The sequence below is a fragment of the Zophobas morio genome, unplaced genomic scaffold, assembly GCF_036711695.1.
Source record: "Zophobas morio isolate AGI-343-1 ecotype UQ-CSIRO unplaced genomic scaffold, CSIRO_AGI_Zmor_V1 ptg000002l, whole genome shotgun sequence".
In the NCBI taxonomy this organism is placed as follows: Eukaryota; Metazoa; Arthropoda; class Insecta; order Coleoptera; family Tenebrionidae; genus Zophobas; species Zophobas morio.
The window spans coordinates 25207443-25222071 of record NW_026972107.1 but is presented as its reverse complement, the minus strand read 5'-3'; the positions used below and the strand labels follow the sequence as shown (position 1 = coordinate 25222071).

At 30.3% G+C, this 14629-nt stretch overlaps 2 protein-coding genes across 3 annotated transcripts in view; one reads left to right on the top strand and one right to left on the bottom strand.

The window, feature by feature from the left end:
- The window catches only part of LOC135131485 (neuronal acetylcholine receptor subunit alpha-10-like), a 189190-nt gene that overhangs the window by 164398 nt on the left and 10163 nt on the right, over positions 1-14629 (top strand). For both annotated transcript variants that reach the window (XM_064059269.1, XM_064059260.1), the window contains exon 8: positions 11560-11698. In XM_064059269.1, the coding sequence (XP_063915339.1) occupies positions 11560-11698 (139 nt within the window). The remainder of the gene's footprint in view (positions 1-11559; positions 11699-14629) is intronic.
- LOC135131475 (transient receptor potential cation channel protein painless-like) lies at positions 1118-3808 on the bottom strand. Its single transcript, XM_064059249.1, has 2 exons — positions 3729-3808; positions 1118-3669 (listed from the first exon to the last, which is right to left on the bottom strand). The coding sequence occupies exon 2, from the start codon at positions 3661-3663 to the stop codon at positions 1132-1134; it is 2532 nt and encodes an 843-aa protein (XP_063915319.1). The 5' UTR covers positions 3664-3669; positions 3729-3808; the 3' UTR covers positions 1118-1131.

Genomic DNA, 14629 nt, shown 5'->3' with positions numbered 1-14629 from the left:
GCTTCCGGAAGCTTAGGACGAGATCCCACAGGACACCGTAAACCATCTTCTTTCAAGCATGCCTCGCCTAGTACATTTTTTATTTCACAAGTTTTAGGCCTGTTATTTTAATCATTTATTTGGGTCGATTTAATGTACATTTGGTGAAACTTTCCGTTTTATCTAACTAATTCAAGGTGTTTAGATTTTTATAGAAATTAGTATATGTTATTGCAAATTACCATAAAATTTATGAAAAGTGTTAAAAGCAATTAATATAAATCTTATATGTTTTCAAAAGTTGAAAATTATATAAAAATAAAAAAAATACTCCAGCTTTGTAACAGGTCTGATCCCGTGCTCTTCCTGACAAGGAATCGTAGAAATAGGGTATAGGTTAAAAAATGGTTAGTATTAAATTAGTTTGGTGTGAGTGGATAATAGATAGCTGCTGAAACGCTTCGACAGTTTTTTTTAATTTCCGAAGTCGTGGGAATAATGTGTTTAAAGTTAGTTCATAATGCCCAAGTGACCGTTTTAAAAATTCTGCTACACATGGTGCCGAAAACACCAGAAATCGTTTTTTGTATATATTGTAGTATTTTATAGTATATTATATTATTTAAATATAAGTGTAAATATTTTATTGGTTATCGGCATAACTGTAGCATGTATTTGAATGGTGTAAAGTACATTGCAAATTTTATTACATATTTACAATCGTACCACTTTATAAGCTCTAATATTAATTATAAAGGACGTGAAAACAAATAAATGATTACAATAATTTTTAGTACCCACGTTCACTATTAATTTAATAACGAGTAAAGAACTTTTTAAGGTAATCTGCAGTAAAATCTAATTAAGCAATTACAAACAACAAAGCTACACGTGCCTGAATTTCAGAATGTGTTCGTTTAGAAAATTAGTAGTCAATATTCTCAACAACTCTAATTAAAACTGAAACATGAAGCAACAAAATGATTTTTTATAACCACTTTCACAATCAAATGATAAAAATTTAATAACAATTTTATAAATCGCGATTCTGTAACCGACAATTAATTTATAAATATCGTTCAGATAATACTCAGAATAAATGTGGAAAATATTTTACACTGTAAAAATAAAAATCAAAAATGTAAAAGTATTTTATTTTTTTAACAAATTATTTACATCGAGTTTTTCAAGAACATTTTCTATTCTTTCCAACTTTTCGTATAACATTTTTAAGGAGTATGTCGATTCAACTTCTCTATCTTTGGCGAGAGTTAAATCCTTAATGACATTTTGTAAAAACTCAATTATGGCTTGGTCCTTTATATATTGTTTACTTTTAGGATTTTTGTGAGTGTAAACGCATCCGTCGTTATAAGGCTGAATCACTAAAATTTTATCATCCTGAAATACATTAGCCGTTCTCAATAGTTTCTTAAATATGCTTCGAAAAATGCTATTAGTCGATTTAAGCAAGTTTGAAAAGATAATTCTTTCGATGTTTGTAATGTAATCTGCTATTTCCTTTTTGCTAATAAATTCAGCCTTTTTCTGAATTTCTTGTAAATCGCTAACTGCTAACCCAATAAGAAGATTCTGGAGTATAATTCCAATTATAACGATGAAACAAACATAGATAATGTGACTGAAAATTGGGTTGGTTTCAAACTGGGAAGGATAATTTGAGTCAGGATCACCAGCGAACATAGTGATAACATCATAGAGTATGTGAAAAAAATCATTCATGTTGTCTTTCGGATCAGGATTGTCACGTAACATATAAAAACAGAAAAAAAATGCTAATACAGGAAAAATATAAAATACCATATACTTGCAGAAACTTATAGAAGTTTGTCGTAGAATTATAACTTTGATGGTGAAAAAAGGAAGAATTCCTAACTGCATAAAAATTCCTAAAGTAGAAGTGAGAAAAACCACGGAAAAAGCGACCCTTAAATTATAATCATCTTGTGCCACATTTTCTGTCCAGCCAGACGCGATAATGTAGATAACTCCACCAATAAGCAACAAATCCACTATGTTATCTAATCGTTTTAGATAATCTGTGCGAAAAAGCGTCAACTGAACACTCTCACGTGTAAAAATAAAACACAAAGACGTCAGGAGAAGACCATTTGAAGCGGTAGCATAATTTTCGTAAGCAAATCCATAAAACAAAAGAGATACATAGGCGATTAGATACAAGAGCAAATTTATATAGACAGCCCATCTGAATTTTGTCCACTTTACTGCTAGATAACTCGAAATTACAGGATGATTTAACAAATGTGTTAAATTTGCTATTTTGATAAGATAAAAAAGGAATTCCGATTCATTCACTTCATTTTTTTCGCTACCACCTATTAATGCTTCGTAATTAATCTCAATAGGAAACATTTTTTTGTAGTTTTTCAATTCAAAAAGCATATTATCTAGATCTTTAGTGTCTTTGGGTAGAGCAATACATCTATCAAAAAATTTTTCTAAAACATTGGGTTCTATAGAATGTAGCGGAGTGGAATCGAAGCTGTCTTTCTTAGTCAGAGGTGCCCCCATTTCCAAAAGTTTCAAAACATTATCTGAACATCTGTAATTTGTAGCATAGTGAAGGGCTGTACGATCTAGGTCATCAGTACTTAAGAGATATCTTCTAATTTTATCTTTTTCGTATTTAGTTAAATGATTTAGAACTAATGTCATATATTTATCTATTCTGCCAACATTCTTCATGTGTTTGTATTTAGTTTGCATTTTTATCAAAATGTCTTCCGGTAATTCAATTCCTGGATTATCTAAGAATAGCTCGACTATTTCTTCATGATCTTCCTTAATTGCTATCATAATGGGCGAGGTTTCATTTTTTCGAATTGTCTTATTAGGAGAAGCCCCTTTGCTTAAGATATGTTTCACGCAAGATGTAAGTCCCTTAGCACAACACATTTGCATTAGGGTACAGCTGGAAAAGTTTTCATCCGAACCATCCAACCCGTTGACTTCTTCTTGGCTGAAATCTTTTAGTAGAAATTCTTCCTCTTTGTTAAACATAACTAGTGCAAAAATAGCGTCCTTTGTGAAACTTTCACTTTGTTGAGAATGGACCAACCTGGAAGCAATTAACTTATCTTCGTTCTTCAGCAAATCAAGTGGGCTAACTCCGTTGGAATCAGCTTGATGCACTCGAACTCCTTTATCAATCAGCTGCTGACAGCATTCAAGAAATGATTCATTTCGTCTTGCATACTTCAAAAGGATATTTAAGGCGTTATTTGAGTAACTTTTCTTCACATTTTTATTGGCCAAACGAAATTTCCTTGGTACATGGGTTGAACAATACACCAAAGAGTTGGCTTGTTCTGTTGTTAAGTGTTTAATGATTGCCCTCAGTTTATCTTTATCACCTTGAATGGCCGCATAATGGATAGCTTCCCAGTGGTCATTTTCCGTGGGTTCGGTGCAGGAAGCTCCCAATTCTATTAATTTCGCAATAGTCTCACCTTTAACATTTGGATCGTTACAGGCTAGAATTAAAATAGGATGTTCTTCGTGCGGTTGATGGTACTTTGCTGACAATAAATTGCTGTGCCTGTGGACAATCCTTTCAATGGATCTGATATCATTGTTGTGTACATATTTCAATAATTTGAGCTGTCCTTGTGAGTTATTTAAAATTTTACCGCATATCATCATTAAGAACTGAAAATGACTAAATTTAGAATTTTTAAATTAACATTAAAAAAACATGTTTTACTTACACACGAGTTAAAAAAATCACATTAATTGCACTAAATAATTATATGTAACTAGTTTAGTTTCATATCTGCTAATAAATACATACCATTGGTAACTAGAGATAAATTGATAACAGGATTTCATCAGTAGATAAAATGATAACAGCTTTACACTTGATACATTTAAGTATGAACAGTGTTAAAATGGCTTAAACAATCGATAAATATATGACAACATGTGCTGTAATTATAAAAACACAAATTCTTATCACATAATACGAGAAATATGTGTATAGACAAAAAAACCTCAAGAATTTTGAAATTTGAAGTTAGTGCATAACTATTATTCACGCATGCATTTAACATGACTAACTGAATTTTTCTATTTCGATAATACAATGACAATTTTGTATAACGGAAAGTAGTACGTTTTGATATGGTATGGTTGGTGGCAAAGTTTTCATCCCAAAATTTAATTGACGTTGGCGGTGAGAATAAAATAATACGTGAGAACTGAATAGAGATTGTGTGTTTATTATCACGCTTTTAAGTTCAATTAAAGATAGAAAACGTTTACTGAGATTCTGTGACATGTTCAACTCATACTTTCAAATTAACGGTAATCTGACAAGAATTCTATCAAAGACAAATCTTCAAAAACCCTTTCAGTAAAGTTGTTTGTGGTGTTTATGAACAGTATGCTATTTCCCCAAATTCAATTAAGGTAATAAAACGAAGCACGAAAACTTCCAAAATATGCCTATTTTATAAACTATTAAACAAAACAATCCACTTGTTGTCACTGGTTTTTATTACTTACGTATTGTAATAGAGTCCGTCGGCCAACCCTCTACTTTTACGTTTTCTCGACCTTTCATGACCTCTAGAGTACGAAGAAATAAGTCTCCCGTTTCCGTATATCTGTCTGTCCGTCTATCTGTCTGTCTGTCCATTTGTCTGCCCGTCTACCGTCCCGATTTTTATTAGACAGAGAATCTCCAAAAGTACTGGGCCAATAATTGTCAAATTTTGTATTTATATTAGGAATAACATGCAGATTATAAAACGCTAACCAAATGATTTGTCTAATCATCCCCATCAATAATATGATGACGTCACATCAAAATTGTACTTAGTAAATGGGTTTTAAATTGTATAAAATAACATAGTCCTACACATGTAGTTTATGAGTCCGCATTTATTTTACCCGAAACGTCCAGATTTTTGGAAAAAAATCAAAATTATAAAACAACATTTTGCTATTTAATTTGTAATCTGCAAAACCGAATGCTTTGAAATCTTGCAAATGTTTTACAGTTATGATAAGCATGATAAATGTTTAATCAAAATATATTTACTTATTCCCTCCAAAAAATTGATGACGTCAACTCAAAATTTTCTCGAATAAATCCCATCTAAATTGTACAAAATATGATGAGTCTGTCCTTGTCATTTATCATACCTTTCATATTTTTTGGATTCGCATATACAGGGTGACTCAAAGAAAATAATAAAACATGATTTTATTTTATTGATTTAAACAGAAACTACAAAAACGAATGCTTTGAAATCTTAAAGATGTTTTAAAGTTATCATAAGCATAGTAAATTTTTGATCAAGATGTATTTGCTCATCCCCCCCTAAAAAATTTGGATTAATTTCTGCACTCATCGAAATATTGTGGTAGTAAATTTCACCTGGAATATGTGGCGATCTGTAAGTTTGTTATTTCGACTTCTGTATTTGTCTGTTTCCTATTTATCAGCTGGAAATTTCATTGGACGAGTAATCTCCAACATACCAAACCGATCGCATCAAAATTTTATTAATGGATTAAACTTGTTTATTCATTTCAAGCTAGTTTTAATTAAATTCTATATATATCACTACTTTTAACAAATCCTTTTATTAACAAATTTCTCTATTTAAATAGCAACCCAAATTAAAGATTTCTTTAAAATTTTAAAACAACATAACACCGATTTAATAATAATAATAATAAGGATTTATTTCCAACAGACTACATTGTCTATGGTGGAAACTTAATACACTAACATTATTAAAATTGTTTCTAAAAGAACTTAACAAAATAGAAAAATATAAATGAAAAGGGGAAAGCAAATTAGATCACAGCGAACCTTAAATCGTATTAAAGTTGTAACAAATAGCAGTTAGTTTTGCTTTATATTTTGTGTTACTAAAATTATCATAAAATATGTCTACATTATGATTTATTAAACAATTACACAATCTCAAACATCTCATAAACGGGCTATTGAAATGATGGAATGTACTAGGCACCTGATAATAAAATGTTGTGGGCGTACGACAGTTTACACGGGGGCAAATAAACTGAATATTTTGTAATATTGATGGACAGAAAATTTTGCCACTTATTAGTTTTTGCATAAAGGTTACACAGGCTACATTTCTCCGCGCATAGAGGAAACATTCGTCAACTATATTATATAACGCTTCTGATGCACAGTGTTGAGGCGGATATGAACCATACATCTTAAAATAAATAAATTTACAAAATTTTCGCAACACATTTTCAATAAGATTAATATAAATTTTATAATGTGGTGCCCAAACTACACAACAATACTCAAGCTTACTTCGAACTAACGCATAAAACAAAAGTTTAAAACTAAATATATCTTTAAAATCCGCTCCATTTCTAAATATAAAACCTAAATTTTTAAGAGAACTGTTCACGATATGTTCGATGTGCGGTACAAAAGACAACGCAGAATCAAATATTACACCTAGATCCTTAAATTCATTACACACTTGTAGCGGCAAGCCATTTATGTTATAATAAAAGTTCAATTTATCTACCTTTCTTGTTATTCTCATAATTTTGCACTTGTCAATGTTAACATCAAATTTATTATTATGACACCAAGTAATGAAACTATCTAAACTTGATTGCAACTTCAGACAATCATGAATAGACTTTATTATATTTACTATCTTTAGATCATCTGCATAAATAAAACTTTTTGTTTGAAGATTCGTTACGACATCATTAAAAAATATGGTAAAAAGCAGAGGACCTAAATTGGAGCCTTGTGCCACTCCACTATTTACTTCTATTTCAAAAGACTTACATCCACCATACTCAACATATTGTTTTCTCCCAATAATCATTGACCTCAATAATAACAACAAATCATTACAAAATCCAAACATTTCAAGTTTTTTTAAAAGCACGCAATGATTCACCCTATCAAACGCTTTTGTCAAATCAGTATATATCACATCTACTTGGAAGTTATTATCTAAAGCTGATGACACAAATTGCGTGAATTCATATAAATTAGTGGTGGTTGACTTCCCTTTGACAAAACCATGTTGTTGTGGGACAATGTAATTTATAACATGTGAATATATTACATTAGAAAATATAGTTTCAAATAATTTGGAAAAGTTTGACAAAAGCGCTATGGGTCTATAATTTTTAACACTTGATTTATCGCCTGACTTAAAAATTGGACACACTTTTGAGAATTTCCACTTGTACGGATATGTGGATGATTTTAACACTAAATTAAAAATATATTTAAGGGGTATTAACAAACATCTAATACAATCAACTACAAAAAACGCAGGTATACCATCAGGGCCAGATACTAAATTAGGTTTAAGTTTTTTTGCTGCTTTCAGAATGTCATCATCATTAATAGAAAATAAATGCAAAACAGAGCTAATATTACAAACTTTTTGAAGCGAGATAGAGACACAGTTGCTATCACCACAAATATCACAAATGTTAGTATTCATATCACTATTATTATCATATCCAGGAACGTTGTTATCACAGAAAACGGTGGAAAAATTGTAAGCGAAAGCGTTGACAATCTCTTGTGGAGAGGACACAACATCGTCACCATATGTCATTTCGTTTAAAATCACGTGAGATTTTGTTTTAGTTTTCACAAACGACCAAAACTTTTTTGGATCATATTTGATGGAGTTTTCACTGTTGTTTACAAATCGCAAATATTCATTACGACTTTCACTACAGATGGCACGTCTAAGATTTTTTACTTTATTAATATGATACAACCCTTTGTTTTTCCTATACAAATTCCAGTGTTTCTTCTTTTCATTTATTTTATCAATGATAGATTTAGTGAACCACGCAGGGTATTTAGCACGTTTGGTATTAACACTACATTTGGGTACATGTTGATCGAATAAATCAAAGATTATTTTATAAAGATAATCACACGCAACATTCACATCCTCGATGCTTTCAATAAATGACCATTCAACTGACGATACAGCCGCATATAGATCTTGCAAGTTGGCTTTATAGAAGTTAAATTTGATGACTTCTGATTTTTGCTTAACAGAAATATTTTCTTGAAGACTTAGTGAAACAGACGAATTTAATGCAGGATGATGTGGATCCTCTGGTACTAAAGGAAACTGACTTTGCTGGCAAACAACATTGAAATGATCAGTTGACAAAAAAAGGTCTAATATCCTTGTATATGTATTAGTAATTCTGTTGTGTTGTCTAATACTATTTAAAGAAATAAAATTACTATAAAGGTTGAATAAATTAGATGTCTTCATTTCTCTCACACATTCAGCGTATTCAGAGATATTGAAATCGCCCAAAATAATTAACGGGTTCGAGAAATCCAAGTGATTCTCAAGGTGTTCAAAAATTTGTATGTAGTTCCCAGTTTGCTGTGATGGCGGAATATAAATTGCGACCACCGTTATATTTGATTTTTTGATTGAAATTTTGGCTGCCACTATTTCAATTTGTGGAATAGGTGATATAACATCTAGTTTCTTAATAGCAAATTTGTCGTTTACTGCAATCAAAACCCCGCCACCTCTTCCAGATAATCTGTCATCTCGAACTACATTAAAATAACTTGGAAATAGTTCACTAGACAACACGCCACTGGTTAACCATGTCTCTGTTAAGACTACAATTTCTTCATCAATGGTACATACATTAGTATAGAAGTTACTTATTTTAGTATTTAGACCCCTAACATTTTGATAAAAAATATTGAATATATAACTTGATTTTTGCAGAGGTGTCGTAGAAGTCTGTTGGGATCCTAAGCGTTTTTTATCTCAATCTTTTGAATTTTCGGCACTCCGTTTGAATATTTTAAAACTATGCCAGTTTCACCATCTTTTTTGCGATTTCTAAATTCAGTTCTTATTAAAAAGCATTGATTCTGCTGACGCTTCGTTAAATCTCTATTAAGGTACAACTGATTTTTACGATTATAAGTTCTTAGGACTTCATATGCATGCTGAGGAGTTGCAAACGAGATTCTCATTGGGCGTATTTTATCATTCCTAAACATACCTAATCGACCACAAGACATAATTTTTATATTATTTTCATTCTCATTACCATTGGAAAAGATCGTTTTCTTAACACGACTCATGTCATCTTCATCTCGTTTAATTTGAGTGTTTTCCTCTGATTCTGGTAAATTAAAAAGAATTAAATTGTATGATCGACGATTTCTTTCCTCAACCTCATTGATTACTTCTTCAGTCGATAAAATGTCTTTATCAGGTAATGGCACCTTACCTTGGTTATTTTTCACTTCCTCTAGCTGAGTTTTTAGTGAATCCAACTCGGTTTTCAATTTATTAATTGTTGTTACTACATCACAATTATCACAGAAATAATGGATTTTTCGAGAATTAGAACGTACACATTCAATTTCAATCGCTGCTAATCCAGAACATCCAGTATGGACCAATTTTCTGCAGATGTCACATGCCACACAATCCGTGTTTCTTGTTTTCTTTCCACAAACCGTACACATAGACATATTTATTACTTCAATCACAACAATACCAGTAAAAATCAATAATAATTTCAATGATATCGATAAAAATGTCAGCGACAAAAATTTTAGTGATTACAAAACATTAACATTTTCGTTGTTGTTCGAAACGTTGATGACGTTTCAAAAATATTTAATAATAATGTTTTTAAATGCTATACCCTGCAGTATTATAGCCGTTGTAGTAAAATCTTTTCCGTTTTTTACATTTACTTACATAAGTTATCTATATAAAATTAATATAGACCCATATACCAGGTGTTCAATGAAAAAATTCGTCAAGTTGGGTTTCATTTTTTGTAAACATTGTGAAGTATGTCTACAATTAACCTCAAATGTAATTGATGACAGCTGACAATGTATGAATTAATAAAACATATGCGTTTTGCTCTACGTTTTCTTCAATGAAAAAAACAACACCAACTTGATGACTTTTTTAATTGAACACCCGATATTTCACCAATTATGTTTACTTCAAAAGTGCTTTAATTGATTTACGTAAAATTCTAGCAAAACAGTAACGTTATAAGTAATGTATACTCAAAATAAATGGGCCCATCGTTACTAAAAAGTTGATAATATCATTCCAGAAAGTTATGTAGTGCACTTTAAATCAAATGTTCTTAATTACCAGTTTAAATGTGAATTAATATCATGCAGTTGCTTTTGGTGTACATTAAAACTGTCTTGAGCAGCAGAGAAGTGTGCTAGTTAAACGAGAATGTAGTTTCTACTATACTGTTTATTTACAAAAAATAGGATATTGAATGTGTTTTGAAGACGAAAGAAATCGTATGCAAACCATTTCCCAGATTTATTTTTTATTTAGTATTTATTATTATCAATTACGTTAAAAAAATACATGTCTGTCTGATTCAGAGCTGTATTTGCAATTAAATGTTTTCTTTTTTCAGAACCTAAATTTTATTTTTAAACAAAATCCAAAGATTACTCGAATAGAACAAACGTTTACTTAAAATCTGTGGATTAAAGAAGATATTTCTTATCTACGCCCATACACAGTACTGACAATGAAGATGTATTTTAAAAATGATAAAAATAAATAATACCTAGTAAACTATTATCTATAAGTGTATACAAATTTTTAAATTTGTCTTAATATAGTGTGATATCTAATCAAATGACGACAACACTAATATCAAAGTACGAAATCTAGGAACTTAAACTCAAGTTTTTTTTATAGTATCTTTCTGTTTCCAAGCAAATTTTTGCGCTTAAAACCTTAAAATTTAAACTTAATTTAATGGGAATAAAAAATAGGTCCGTATTTTTACAATATTAAATTCTAAAAGATTTCATAACTATTTTGCTTGATTCGTTTTATGCCCCAAACCAAAAACTAAAAACATTACAGTAATCTCTGTCAACTTATAAATAAAGTTATAATAGACTGACTGTATATCATAAGCAATAAAAGTTTCAACAACAGGTAATGAATCATTTAAACAACGTATACATATTCTTCAACAGCGTTTATAGATAAAATTTAAATTTAACTGCTAAATTTTAATTTCCGTGGAAAATATATCGACGTCTTTAATATTCAGGCAAATGTCTGTTCTCAACATTTCTCCGGAACATTACGACCATTCAAATTTTCGTTTAAAAGGTGGCAACAATCACTGCTAATAATAGATTCACTTATTATTTACATTGGTGTTTCTGTTACGCAAACGCTTCACATTTTCTTTTCCGGAAACTTCCAATTAAAATTTCTCCAGCTTCAGATATCTCAGGTATTTCATCACATTTAACTGCAGAAAGTCGTTTTACTATCTTGTTCCCTCCAGAATCAGTTTCCAGTAACTAAGTTTGGTATCTTACTACTTAATTTCATTACAATTACCTAAAGTAATCCTCAAAGTTTGCTTTCTGCCTCATTGACAAACAGGCACGGTTACACTTGGAACTTGATTCTCCCTACAATATGTAATTTTGTTAAAATTCTCAATCAATGCCGCTTAAACAATTCAACGTTTGGACTTACGTTCCAGGAAATAAACCCCCAAACCGGAACCAGACTGGACTGTCCATGGCCTTGGGCCGATAAACTGCCTCAGGAGGACGGATATTGCCTGCAACAGCAACAAAGGTCGCCTAGATTTGTCCCAAAACACAAAGTAGAAGACTTAGGTAACATAAATTATTGTATGTAAGTAATTAGCTGTTAAGTAACCCAAGTATGAGTGAAGTATAAATTATAAATTGAACATACCACTCATTCCAGATTATCCCAAGAATTAGTACAGGTATTGCTCTCAAAATTAAATTAAATTAATAAAATTTGAGTAATTAGTTTATTTTCTGACTTTAATTATATAAGTACATATCCATTTTTTTCAGTAATTATAAAAATTATAAAACACACTCAGCCAAGTATGCCACTACCTAGTTAGTTAAAATGACTGAAACTTCTAACAATAATTCAATTAGAGAAGTTCTTAAGCATTACGTCTCAACTGAATGCACAAACTACTTGTGAACTACTAACAACGAAGAAAATAAAAATACCATTCCAAGAGTGGGTACGATTAAGACAATATTATGTAAAATAATTGTTAGAAAAACGAGGTTTTTCAATAAAAATTAGCATCCTCGGCACCAGTAAACACTTTTATCGCTTGTCGAACCACAGCATTTACAACAACTGTTCAGTAACTTTTAACTTCCCGAGCGTAAAATAAGGAAATATTGTAAAAAATAAATCAGTGTCGTGTTCTCTCGACGTTTTATAATTTGTAAAACACAAAAATGTAGATTTTTCGTTTCCGTCTATCTGTTGTCTATTTAACTATCCATTGACGATTTTATTGGAGAGATCATCTCACAAACTACTGGACTGATCATTATGAAAGTTTAGGTATGCTTTAAAGTTATCATGTAATTGACAAGACAATAAACAAAATTTATTTGTTCGTCCGCATCCAAATCTGATGACACCTTAAAATTTGTGAATCTGGCTTCAAATTAATATTGTGCTACTCTCGTTTATCTGTACTTTAATGATGTATACCTACATATTTTTAAACTTGTGCATGTACTTAGTTTATGGTAAATATGTAAATACAAATTTGCAAAACGAAATTTTAGAATTTGTCTTATAGAACTTACAAAATGAACCCTTTTAGTACCTATTTTGGTAATATATTACATTTAATCAAACAGCCATAGAATACCGATCAAAATTTGTCGGCCAGCCCCTCCAAAGATTTCATAACGTCATTTGAAAAAATTATTATATGCTGCGCTGCTTATGGTTTAATAATCTACTCTATTTTATTTAAACATATCAAGATTATCTCAAAAAAATAAATTAACCGAATCAAAATTTACGATTTATCTACTAGCATAAGGTTCTTTAAATTTATTAGTGAAACATTAACTGACACACACAGATTTAGTGTGTATAACATATTAACTAAATATTATTAATTCGTCTCCTCTAAAAATTCATGGCGTCATCTTAAAATATTGAAATATAATATGACATTATCTAAATGTTATAACATTGAAAATAAATTCTAACAATTGTAAAAATACCAAAAACTTTTCAAAATTGTTTTACATTAAGGTAGTGCCTGTATTATTTAGGAAATAATATAAATAACCAGCAATGTCTATAAACAAACAATAAAGAATGCAAACTTGGATATAACAACAACAACAGAAAAAGTATTTTAGACCTGTGACCGACTCTATTCCAATCAGACGTCGCTAAATGGCTCGTTAAATGCGTGATGAACTTAACCTCTGTCAAAATATTTTATAAACTGGCCTTAAGTATCAAAAAATTCTTTGGGGACATTTTGTGACAAACAAGGAGTAAATAAAAATGTTTGACTGCACTATTTCCTCAAATAGTTGTATCTACAGTTCCTTTTGTAGCGTTGTAAATAAACTTATGAAATACTTCAAATGTAGTAATTTAATTTTTCTCACTTTTTTTGAATACAAATCCTGTGTTTCCTGAATATTAAATTTAATGAAGTATCCTTAAAGAAATCTGAGGAATCATTAACTTGAGTGCCTCAAACACTTGTGACATATATGTACGTATCTCCCTTTGTTGTGATAACAATGAAAGACGTAAAATATTTTTTATCAATAACCTTTTGTCAAAACTAATCACTATCAGTTATTTTAAATCTACGCAAGAGTATATTTCCAAGTATCATAAAGAATTACACACAAAAATATGTGGACTAGAAGTTAACAATGGGAAAACACATCAACGAAAATAACCCAAAACAAAGGCGAAACAACATTAAGCATGAACGACAACAGCAAATGGCGCATTACAAATACCTAGGAACTGTAATAATGAGAGAAGTAATCAAGATTAGTTAAAAAACAGATTAGAAAAAAATAGAAAACTATTCCAAACATTAATAAGTGAAAAATTTCTAAGCGATAAGAAAATTTCAGAAGAAACAAAAGTAACGGTTTACAAAAGAATTTGCATACCAGTTTAAATTATTACGTATATGTGAATACCGATTCCTAACAGAACGAAGAAGAAAAGGATACAAACAACACACAAGTGAAATATTTAAAAGAATGTGAATATAAGCAAACGAAACAAAATAAGAAATACAGAAAGATAAATAAGAAGAAAACTAAACTTACAACCAACACAACCATTAACAAAAGAAAATAAACTTAGATGACTAATAAGACACACGTAGGATGGATGCAAATAGACAAGTAAAAAGAGTATGAGAAACAAAAACTACAGACAAGAACAAAAAAAAGCAGACCAATTAAAATTTGGAGTTCTGAGTAATAGCGACAAATTATTAAGGAGAAAGTCAACCCAAACCCAAACGTCAACAGTTAACAGTTGAATAAAATGGATTATATATGTAAGAGTAATTTAAAGATATATTAAAATCCATTAAAACAGTATGCTTTTCAATTAAAAAAATATATATGCGTCTTATTTGTATTGTATTAAATTAAGCTTCATGCTTCAAGCTAAAAACAATGGTGTCTACAGGATATAAGTTTTATCTGGGACACCTGTATATGTAACAAACAAAATCTACAAATTAAAAAATATAACAA

Coding starts and splice junctions, on each gene's coding strand:
- LOC135131475 (XM_064059249.1), bottom strand. CDS start 3,663: ATGATGATATGCGGTAAAATTTTAAATAACTCACAAGGACAGCTCAAA.